This window comes from Chenopodium quinoa, unplaced genomic scaffold (genome assembly GCF_001683475.1).
Source record: "Chenopodium quinoa cultivar QQ74 unplaced genomic scaffold, ASM168347v1, whole genome shotgun sequence".
Taxonomy (NCBI): domain Eukaryota; kingdom Viridiplantae; phylum Streptophyta; class Magnoliopsida; order Caryophyllales; family Amaranthaceae; genus Chenopodium; species Chenopodium quinoa.
The window spans coordinates 187917-197960 of record NW_018745174.1 but is presented as its reverse complement, the minus strand read 5'-3'; the positions used below and the strand labels follow the sequence as shown (position 1 = coordinate 197960).

At 36.4% G+C, this 10044-nt stretch overlaps 1 protein-coding gene across 1 annotated transcript; it reads right to left on the bottom strand.

Annotated features, from left to right (window-relative positions):
* Window positions 1–527: 527 nt before the first annotated feature.
* Window positions 528–9633, bottom strand: LOC110710538. The gene is made up of 4 exons (XM_021888862.1): window positions 9147–9633; window positions 2613–3234; window positions 1754–2033; window positions 528–959 (listed from the first exon to the last, which is right to left on the bottom strand). The coding sequence occupies exons 1-4, from the start codon at window positions 9277–9279 to the stop codon at window positions 909–911; spliced, it is 1086 nt and encodes a 361-aa protein (XP_021744554.1). The 5' UTR covers window positions 9280–9633; the 3' UTR covers window positions 528–908.
* Between the last annotated feature and the right edge of the window lie 411 nt (window positions 9634–10044).

Genomic DNA, 10044 nt, shown 5'->3' with positions numbered 1-10044 from the left:
TAGGCAATAACTTTTAGGGAGGTTTGACCACACTTACCCTTAATCTCAAGGGAACATTTTTAGATCTCCAAGATTAATATAACAGTACCAGCTACTTCAGCAAATTCTAAAGTTTTTATTTTGCCAAAGAGAATCTTTAGCATTAGATGTTGGGACTTTTAGGGTAATGTCATCATGTCCAATATCCCAAGCATGCAAATTATTCAACCACTTTTTGAATTCTAATAATGCCTTGATTTTATCATTTTATGTCACTTGCAAGTTGCAACTACTTTCAGATAGAAAGATCAATACCTAGGCTATGTATGGTGAGCAGTTCTTGCAAGTAGAGCTGATCGCGCTCCATCCAGGTTTGCATGAATTAACCTATTCCTGGCTCGAAAACAGTACTTAGCCCGATTCAGCCCCAAGCTAATGCAAGACTATGGTACATTTAGTAACCCTGAAGGTTTGCCACACTCTACTATGATTAGTCAAACCCCCCCCCCCCCAAAAAAAAAAAAAAAAAAAAAAAATCTCTCTATATCTGAGACTGGTAGTCCAATAAAATAAGATAAATCCGTACAATATAGAATGTCATACAATATTCTACTGCCTGGCAGAAAGTAACATAAGTTATGGAAAAGGAGAGTGATGAACGAATTTAGTTGATTTTACTACAAAGTCGACCTGAAAAGAGTTCTGAATCTTTGGACATAAGACTAAGAAATGGCTAAGTCGCCAGGTATCAACTGAAAGCTAGGAAAGGTCCTATTTTTAAACGAAATATAAGTAGCACACAGACTAAGTTTTCCACATAATTCAACAAAATGACCCTAAACATGGAGCCTAGTAAGAAGTAATGATATAGACCTAACGAAACAGGTAGCAAATCATCCATTCACCACCATAGAATGGCAGTCAAGCTGTCAAATGTTCTGCGAGTAGTCGAAGCTGAGTGGCTGCTGACAGAATGGAGCCTGAAACAAAGAGAGCAAATTTCCAAACATAACATCAGATAACTGAAAAAAATTAGATGAACTTACAGTTGAGCTCTAATAGAAGATTATAAAATCCAAATTCAGTTATCACAAATCAACCCTCCAATTTGCACAATAATATCCCAGATACCTTATACCTCAAACTATTGCTCTGGGATTATACTAAAAAGCCCGATTCCTGGAAGTGTCTCATCATTTTTTTAATGGTAAGGAGAAAGACCTTGATCAGACTTTAATTCTCATGATTTTTTTAGTCTAGTATTTGTCGGCCAAGTACTTGGAAGTGTAGGGGGTGGGGATGTAAGGGAATCCCTACCCCCAAACATCCTCACTTCACAAGCTTCAAACCCCAGACCTCTAGGATCTAAGATAAAAAAACCTTACCAAGTAAGTCAAGCCTTGCTTGGTAGTGAGTGTCCCATCATTGCTCAATAACAACTCTATCTACCTTAGTGAGCAAAAACTCAAAAAGCATTGATTAAATTGGGATTAACAATCGATTAATAATTTTGCTTATTTCTTCCTATTAGTACTTACGCTAGGACTATAATTCAAATGCACAGGTGAAAAAATTACGTGTCGATTAGGAGTTTAGGACAACCATATATCATAATAATGTTCAAATCAATTGTATAAATTAAAAAAAAAAAGCACAGGTGGATATGCTGCAACCTTGAGTCCTAGATAAGAATGATAAGTTGATAACTACCAACCTAGTACCCACTAACACATAATGGCCACTAGATGAACCGAATTTTAAAACTGCATCATACCTGGAAAACAGAATGTCTAAACTGATCATATGAGTGTGCATACATCATAGCAGGACTGGGCCACTGCATGTAAACGGCATCTCTGGAAGGTTGATTTAATCCCATGGCACAATAATGATTCATACTTGGGTCTGATGGACCATAGTTGAGGGCGTTCTGTGCTCTTGGGATTTGACCCATCTGAGGAAAAGCAGCATCATACTGCACATAGGGAGGCTGAAACTTGGGCATGCTGAAAGGAAGCATAAACCTCTGACCGGTAGGAAAGCTTTTAACATACCTACAGATGACCAAATAGGATATATTAGCACTCAGCAAATATAAAATGGCCCCAACTAAAAAATTTCAGGGCAATAGCACTATACGGTTATACCAGACTTGAGTTGGGTCTGAATTTGCAATAAAAAAACCCATCCACAGGTTTTACTCAATTACCTCTATTATGGTCATACAAAGAGAATAGCATTGTAAGGACAAAAACAAATACAGAGATCAAGAAAGATGAGCAGAAGAGCATAATGTCAATAGCCAAAAAGTAGCAACAAATTCTAATCAAAAAATAAAATAAATTCTTTATTCCTATAGAAACATAGAAAAATAGGATAAAGAGAAAAGGATGTTTTCAACTTCCAGAATTGATTTAAATCTAAGAAAATTAAGTCCTCAGAAGCAAGGATCTCTTAATAAAATTTATCATCTAGTCTTCAAAATCCAATATGATGAAAGAGTTAACTCTGCTTTCATGCTCCCCAGCCCCCAGGCACTCAAGCAATATTATCAATACCAATCCAACAAAGATCTAAGGTAAATTGGAAGATTACAGCAAAAAAAGATTCATCACAGAGAAGCGCAAATGTACCTGTCATAACTACGGTCATAATCTGGATCATATCGATCTTTTTCTCTGTCTTTGAAGATGGCAGCAACACGAGAAGAAGTTCCTATGTCCCTGACACTGACACTCTTCTCCGGTTCATTGATAAAGTTCTGGCATCCACCCATTTCATCCTTGCTTGGACACAAACTTTTCCCATCCCCTGACACCTGCGATGATGTATCATCTGACGTAGGACTGTTTGGACTGCTAAAGATGCGAGCTCTTGCCTTATCATACTCCTCCTTCCTCTCTTCGACGCTCCTTACAGAGTTTCGTTTAAGATCCATGTCACCTGCACCAGAAGATGATCTACAAGGCCTACGCCTGATAGCAATTTTGACCATCTCATGTTTGTTGTTATCTGACTGTCTAGGTATGTCTGATAAACAAACTGATGGGTACTTGCTCTCCGCTGTTTTCATAACCATGATTTTAGTTCCAGCCCCATCAACAAGATTGTCCAACACCATGGTCTGCAGACCGTAATGCTGAGCAACCCTGTGTGCCGCAAGGCGTAAATAGGAAGTAGGGAAATGTTGGAACTCAAACTGCAATTGCTCTGGATTCTGTAAGAATTTCTGAATATCGAGCTCCATACGCAGAACTGAAAAATAATAAATAAAAACCGTCATTATTCAGTCGAATTAAAGAGATCACATTGGAGCAACATATGTAATGTACATTGAGGAATCTGATCAAAGCCAACTACAAGTCTACAACCCTTATATACCAACAAAGAACAAAAAAATCTACAAGGACAAGGGAACAAGGGCAAGATAATTCACACTCTTTAAATCATTGTAATTAGCCAATCACCAGATCCTTAGGATGCAATCAAGGGCATATTTAAGCTGCTTTTCTTTAATCTAAATCGAAGGTTTTCTTGGAGCCTGCATATTCATCTAATTGGAGATAAAAGACTTCACAAATCATTAAGAAGTGAATACTAGGCTCGTACTTCCTCTGTTTTCTTTTAAATGCAACACACCTTCTTGGCACTCACTTTGAGGAAGAGATTAAGCAACGTAAACAGACAAATTAATCAGAATAATTTATACACATAGTACCTAACCCTACTCTAGTCTTGGTGTTCAAACTATTTGGATAAAGTCACTTGTTTACCTACTCTAATCAACTCCTAAAAAAGCATGTCAAGGTGGTGTATTGCATTTATAAGAAAACGAAGAAAGTACAATATAATAAAGTCATAAAAACAAAACTATCAGTAGCAATTAAAACACCATGACCACACCCTAGGGCAGTGGAGTAACAAATGCAAAATTGACATCGCATGTAACTGCACAAAAAGGAGAAAATGAAAGAGATACCGATCAGCCTAGTAGGGAGTATAAGACAAGGAAGTAGGAAAAAAAAATTACAGCTATATTTCTACCTTACTATGTACACAATGCCACAATATACGGAATTATCATAATCAACCTTTCTCTCTGTCTGTATCACCTCCCTCTGTCACTCCCTCTTTCAAAACTTGTTGAAGAATAGCAGCAAGAATAAAACAAGTGGTGATACTTGAATTGTGCTTAAAAAAAATTTAAAAAAAATTTAAAAAACATATTTAGGCACATTAAATACAATAGATGGGTGATGCCCAAGTATGTTGCCTAATACCTATTGCAAGCTCCCTTTACTTTACCTTAACAGATCTAGATGTATGCAGTACATAAAATTAACAAGAGAACACAAGCAATTTCATTTGGTCATTCAAAATAGTAGGAAAATGAAGGCATGGGCCGACATAAATGTACAGTGTTAACGACAAAATCAAGCATGCCAAATTTACATGCAAAACTTTCTCATAAATTAAAATGTTTAAGAAAACCATAAGCAACCGCCACAATACATTCTCATTTAAGTTTTATAGAACCTTTTTGCATAAGACACTGCCTTACACAAGCATATTTTCTAATGGACAGGATACTAACAGTAACTAACCCTGCTTTAACACTTAAGCCTACAAATTGATATTCAGAAATCTCCACTAAAAACTCAAGAGTTTTAAAAGAAACCACTCCCAAAGGAAAGCCCTCCCTATTCAAATGATTTTGCTCCATTATTTAAGCCTCCCTCTATAGCGAAGACATGCTCCGTTATAAAGGTCCACACACTTCTAGCATGCCACACATCCCCTATGGCCTCTATTAGGGTTGATTCCACATTCTTAAACTTTGTTTCCAAATTTAATTAAGAAGCATTATTCTAGAAAGGCTAAGAGAATCAACTGAGTTGATTCCCTAAATTGCAACTTGTTAGGTCAATTTAATCATTCCCTTTAACATCTTCTTACCCACAAATTCTCCCCCCCCCCCCTCTCCCGGCTTTCACTTACTCTTTCTCTTCTTGACACCATGCTCACCTTGACCACCACTAGACCAAACAATCAAGACCATCCATCTTCTGATCTCTCCACCCTAACCACCAACACTAACCATACATGGCCACCATGAAACCCACCCAAACTCCATAAAATTCATTCAACCACCAGCCATCACCAACAAATCACCACCCCAACCACAAAAAAAGTATAAAAAAAGTTCAAGGCGCACCAATGCAATTCGGAGTTCCAAGCACCTTATGCACACCCTTGGTTTTAAAAAGTGCGCCTCGGGCGCGCCTCGCTCCCATGGGAAATGGGCTTTAGCTAGGCAAGGCCCAGTCGTCACCTACGGAAGGCGCGAGCCTCGTGCGCTTCAAAGTGCCTTTGGTAAGGTGCGCCTTTGCGCCTCAAGGAAAATAACTAAGATTTAAGATATAAATTGAAGAATGGACATTTTTTCAAATTTAGACTACCTTAGCTTTACATATATCATTATTTAATTTATTATGAATCTTTTCAATTGGTATTAAGTATAATAAAAAAAAAATTGAAATAAATAAATAAATACATGCGCCTTGCATACAAAAGACACGCGCCTTCGCCTTGCGCCTAGGTTGCAAGGACCATATGTGCCTTGGAGCGCCTTGCGCCTTTTAAAACTAAGTGCACACCTTGTTGAGGTGAGGTGCATGTAATAAAAAATAAAAAAAATATTGTGAAACGTCATTATGCACCTTGCACCTAAATTGCAAGAGGCGCATGACCACTAACGAATTGCACCTTAGCGCCTCTAGGCACACTTTTTCAAACATTGCACACCCCCCAAAATCCCAACACAACCCCACCCTTGAAATCCATCGCCCTTTGAAACTTCACCTCATTCACCCGAAAAACTTAACCCACCCCTAAAAATCTACCGCCAGCCATATAAAATTGAAAACAGCCCAACCGACCAACAAAAACTAGATCTGACAAGCGAGGAAAAAATGGAGGAAGAGTGGAGCTATGTTCACCGGACTCGGCAAAAAACCCAAAGTGTCACACAACACGACACGGACACGGACACGGAATTCGTGTCAGATTCGGCTGTTTGACCTCGGACACTTCAGAGAGAGGGGAATGGGAGAAAGTGTGAAACAGAGCTGAATTTTTTTTTAAAAAAAATAATAATAAAAATAAATAAAAAATTCCGCCGTGTACTGGTTGTCGGCACCATCTGCTGTGGAGGCGGACTTGCGGCAGCCTTTCCCTCTTTAGATCTAAAATTATCTTCAGTTGAAAATTTCACATCCTAATTCATATTTTTGGCAGATTTTAATGGGAAAATCATGAAGCCATGTCATTTTGAAGACGAAGAATGGTGAAAAAATAATTAGAAAAGGAAAAGAGATGAAGAAGACAAGAAGTTGAAAAAGGAAGCCATTTAAGCTGATAAAAATGGTGAAAGAAAGTAATGGGTGAAAAAGAGAGAAGAAGACAGTCAAAATAGAGATAAGAATTAAAAAAAAAAGTACTATACAGCTGTACTACTAACTTTTGTTTATAAGATAAATAATTTAGTAAAGAGACTTTATCTTTTTGAGTTGTTGGTAACTTACTATGTACTCCGTATCTTTCTTTTCCCTTTTTTTTTTCTTTTTTTGTTTCTTTTTTTTTTTTCTGAAAACATTTCTTTTCTTTTTTTTTTCAGCAATTGTTTAGAAATTTTTAATTTTTAACTTATGACGAAGTGGAAACACTTATCCCTCAAAAAAAAAAAAAATATTAAATATTTTGTAATGTATAATTTTATTGCAAAAAATGAAAGTGCCGTGTCCCCGCACCCGTGTCCAAATATAGGACAGAGTCCCCGTGTCCTAAAATTTTGGAAATTGACGAATCGGACACTCCACGTGTCCGACTCACGTACCCGAGTCCATGTAACATAGGAGTGGAGTGTTAGAGAAAAGAAATAGAAAGGATAGTGGTGAGACAACCCAAACAATAACTTACATCAAAGGGGTTTTTTTCCCCCAATACCTTGCTTGATTCTATTCCCTTTCTTAGATTTTCAAACACCCCCTTATCCTTTGATATTCACATTCTATTAGCATTCTTCCCAATATTATTATAAACAAAACCAAGCCTTGTTTGGATTGTGAAGTTGCATCTAAAAAAAATAACCTATAGAAAAGCACCAATAGATCAAAGAAAGTGACATGATAATGGAGGCATGAGATTACCCTTCACTTCAACTTAAGAAAAAAGGGCTGTTAGGAGACCTAAAACATAAGAATTGCTTCTTATAAAGGACTGATTGACCTGGTTTGCTATTCAAATTTTTGCAATTTCACAATACTAAATCCTCCAAACTAACTAATAAATCCATGTTAACCACTGGCTGACTGGCACCAGAACTAAAGTTGTATTTCACTAGCATCTTCAAACCTTAAATAAACCTTTGCAACAAACATAAAAGGCTCCAAAAAAAAAACACGTGAGAAAGTATGCTACACCAATAAAGCACCATCAAATTCTTTTCCAGTAATTGATAATAATACATGCCTTAGGATTGGAGAAGCATTACAAAACAACATTTCAATAACAAACATCCAAGTGTTTTCCAGAAAGATGTTACATTCAACTGTTCAATTGTCCCCACCAATTGCCTACAAACTCCTCAACAAATTCTTAAAATTAGTAGTAAATTACAATTAAAAAAAATAAACACACATTTGAAAAGACATGTCTGTGTCCTCATCCCTACAGTCCAAAGAATACTTAAAACAAGAATACCGAAGAGATTCTAAAGAATTTCCTAGGCAACAACGGGGGGATATCCAACATCATTAATACATTAAGAAGAAACCTCAAAATACTGATGACGTTGATCATGAATCTAATTTACACCTTGCTAGAGGAAACGGAAGGTCGGAAGAAATAGGACTATAGGAGGGAAAGGAAAAAGTTCCCTTGTTTGGTTAAGAGGTTGGGAAAGGAAGGGAAGAGAAAGAGGAGGATCCATTTTCCTTACCTCTTTAATAAACACCATCCCTCCAAAAATGAAATTCCACCTTCCCCCCTCCCTATCCTTTCCTTCTCCTTCCTCTTTCCATGAACTTCCTTTCCTTCTATCTTGCTACGCTAACAAAGCATTAAGCTTAAACTACATGGTAATCGATTTTCTCTCATTTTTAAAGAGGGAAATATGATATAAGTGAGTCTCAGTATAGGTATCAGGACACCTCTAATGTATGCTACAAGAAAAGACATTTGGGGACAGAAATATTTGAACAAGTATCTCTTATCTCTCATCTCTATGCACCAAACATACATCTCACCATTTTACACCAAAATTAAAAAGCATAGTACATTAACATGGCAGTAGAAGACAATTCTACTAAGAAATTCAAGTTTGGGGGAATCGAGGAAGAAATCATTGAAAACAATGCTCATGTTCCCTTTGCTGACCACCAAACACAGAGATTACACAAGTATAAAGGCATAAGTATCTGACCATTCTCAACCAAATAAAAGCATAAAAGCATAGGGCATTCACACAACGGTAGAAAACACTCAACATCAATAGAACTAATCTAACTTTGAAATGTATTCATATTCGAACATACCCTAATTTTGAAATATGCATGACTAATTCGACCACAACCCGTTCACTACAAAAGAACATGATCTAATACCAAAAACAAGATACATTCTGAAACGGAACACAATCGAAGAAGACTATAATAATTAGATTCCAAACCAGCGGTTCGCAAAGAGTCTAACAAAAGCTCATCTACACCGACAAATACAATTCCTCAGCTGAGGCGCATTGCTTCACCTGCCATTATAAATACTAATTGATTCCAACAACTCACTCAACAGCAATACATACGAAATTGAGCATTCTAGCTCCATAAAAACACAACAAATCTCCATAAACCAATCACACATTCATCCATTCTACTATCCCAATTACCAAATCAACCAGATCTAAGCCATAAAACAAAACAACCCACCATACATTAACCCTAATTAAACGCAAAAACACCAATAAAATCACAACATTAACATCCAATCAAAACAAATTCAATCCCAAATCTGCAAAAATTTACCCCAAAATTCCAAAACCACGCAAAATTGAACAAATTACAGCAAAATTAAGCAATAATCAACCAAACAAAAGCAATTAGAAACTCAACTGGTTAAACGATGACGAGGGTTTTGAAGAGCTTCAATGAGAAAAGGGTCGACCAATGAAACATAATTGTTGACCAACGCCGCCTCCTTTTCCTTCTCAATCAAATCAATTGACGAAACTTGAGTAGAATCCATTACAATAACAAACAAAAATCAAACAAACCCAGAAAATCCCAGAACCCAATTACCCTAAAATCACCCCCAAATTAAAAAAATTCCTAAAAAAACGATCTCAATTTTCTCTCTCCAAAATTGCGGACGCTTCTGCTTATGCTACACCCGATTCCTCTTCAATTCTTCTTCTGGGTAATTGCCTAAATTGAAAATTAAGGGTTTAAGAAGAAGAAGAAACTGTGTTGTTTGTTGATGTTGGTTGTTCAAAAGCATCCAGGGTGAAGAGGAGAGAGAAAATGAAGAGATGGAGAGAAAAAGAGGCAAACTCTCTTTGGTTTATCTCCCACCCAAAAAAGGGGTATGAATTTATGATATTAACCTCTATTTATATGTCCCCTATTTTTTTTATTGTAATTTTAAATCTTTTTCTTACTTTCATTAATTTTTCCCACTATTTTTTTCTTCTTTTTGTCTCCCTAATGTTTTCTTTCCTCAATTATTACCCCTTTTTTCATAGGGTTGGTTTGTGGGTGGGGGCATGAGGGAGAGTTTTATTCCATATATAATTTGCTTTTGTTCGGGTTTTTAGATCTTAGAAAAACATATATCATCAAATATCTTTCCTTTTATAATGAGTAAATAAATATATGTCTTATAATATTAAGATTCAAAATAGAATAACAAATTAAAGATTTTTTTAATACTACACGAGTTTTTCCCAATATTTTGTAATGTCTATTAATCGTGTATCAAAATTTATAAACTATTGGTGTATGCGTTGAAAAT

Coding starts and splice junctions, on each gene's coding strand:
- LOC110710538 (XM_021888862.1), bottom strand. CDS start 9,279: ATGGATTCTACTCAAGTTTCGTCAATTGATTTGATTGAGAAGGAAAAG. Junction 2,034..2,612: donor TATGACCGTAGTTATGACAG/GTACATTTGCGC, acceptor GGTCATCTGTAG/GTATGTTAAAAGCTTTCCTA. Junction 960..1,753: donor TTAGACATTCTGTTTTCCAG/GTATGATGCAGT, acceptor TCTTTGTTTCAG/GCTCCATTCTGTCAGCAGCC.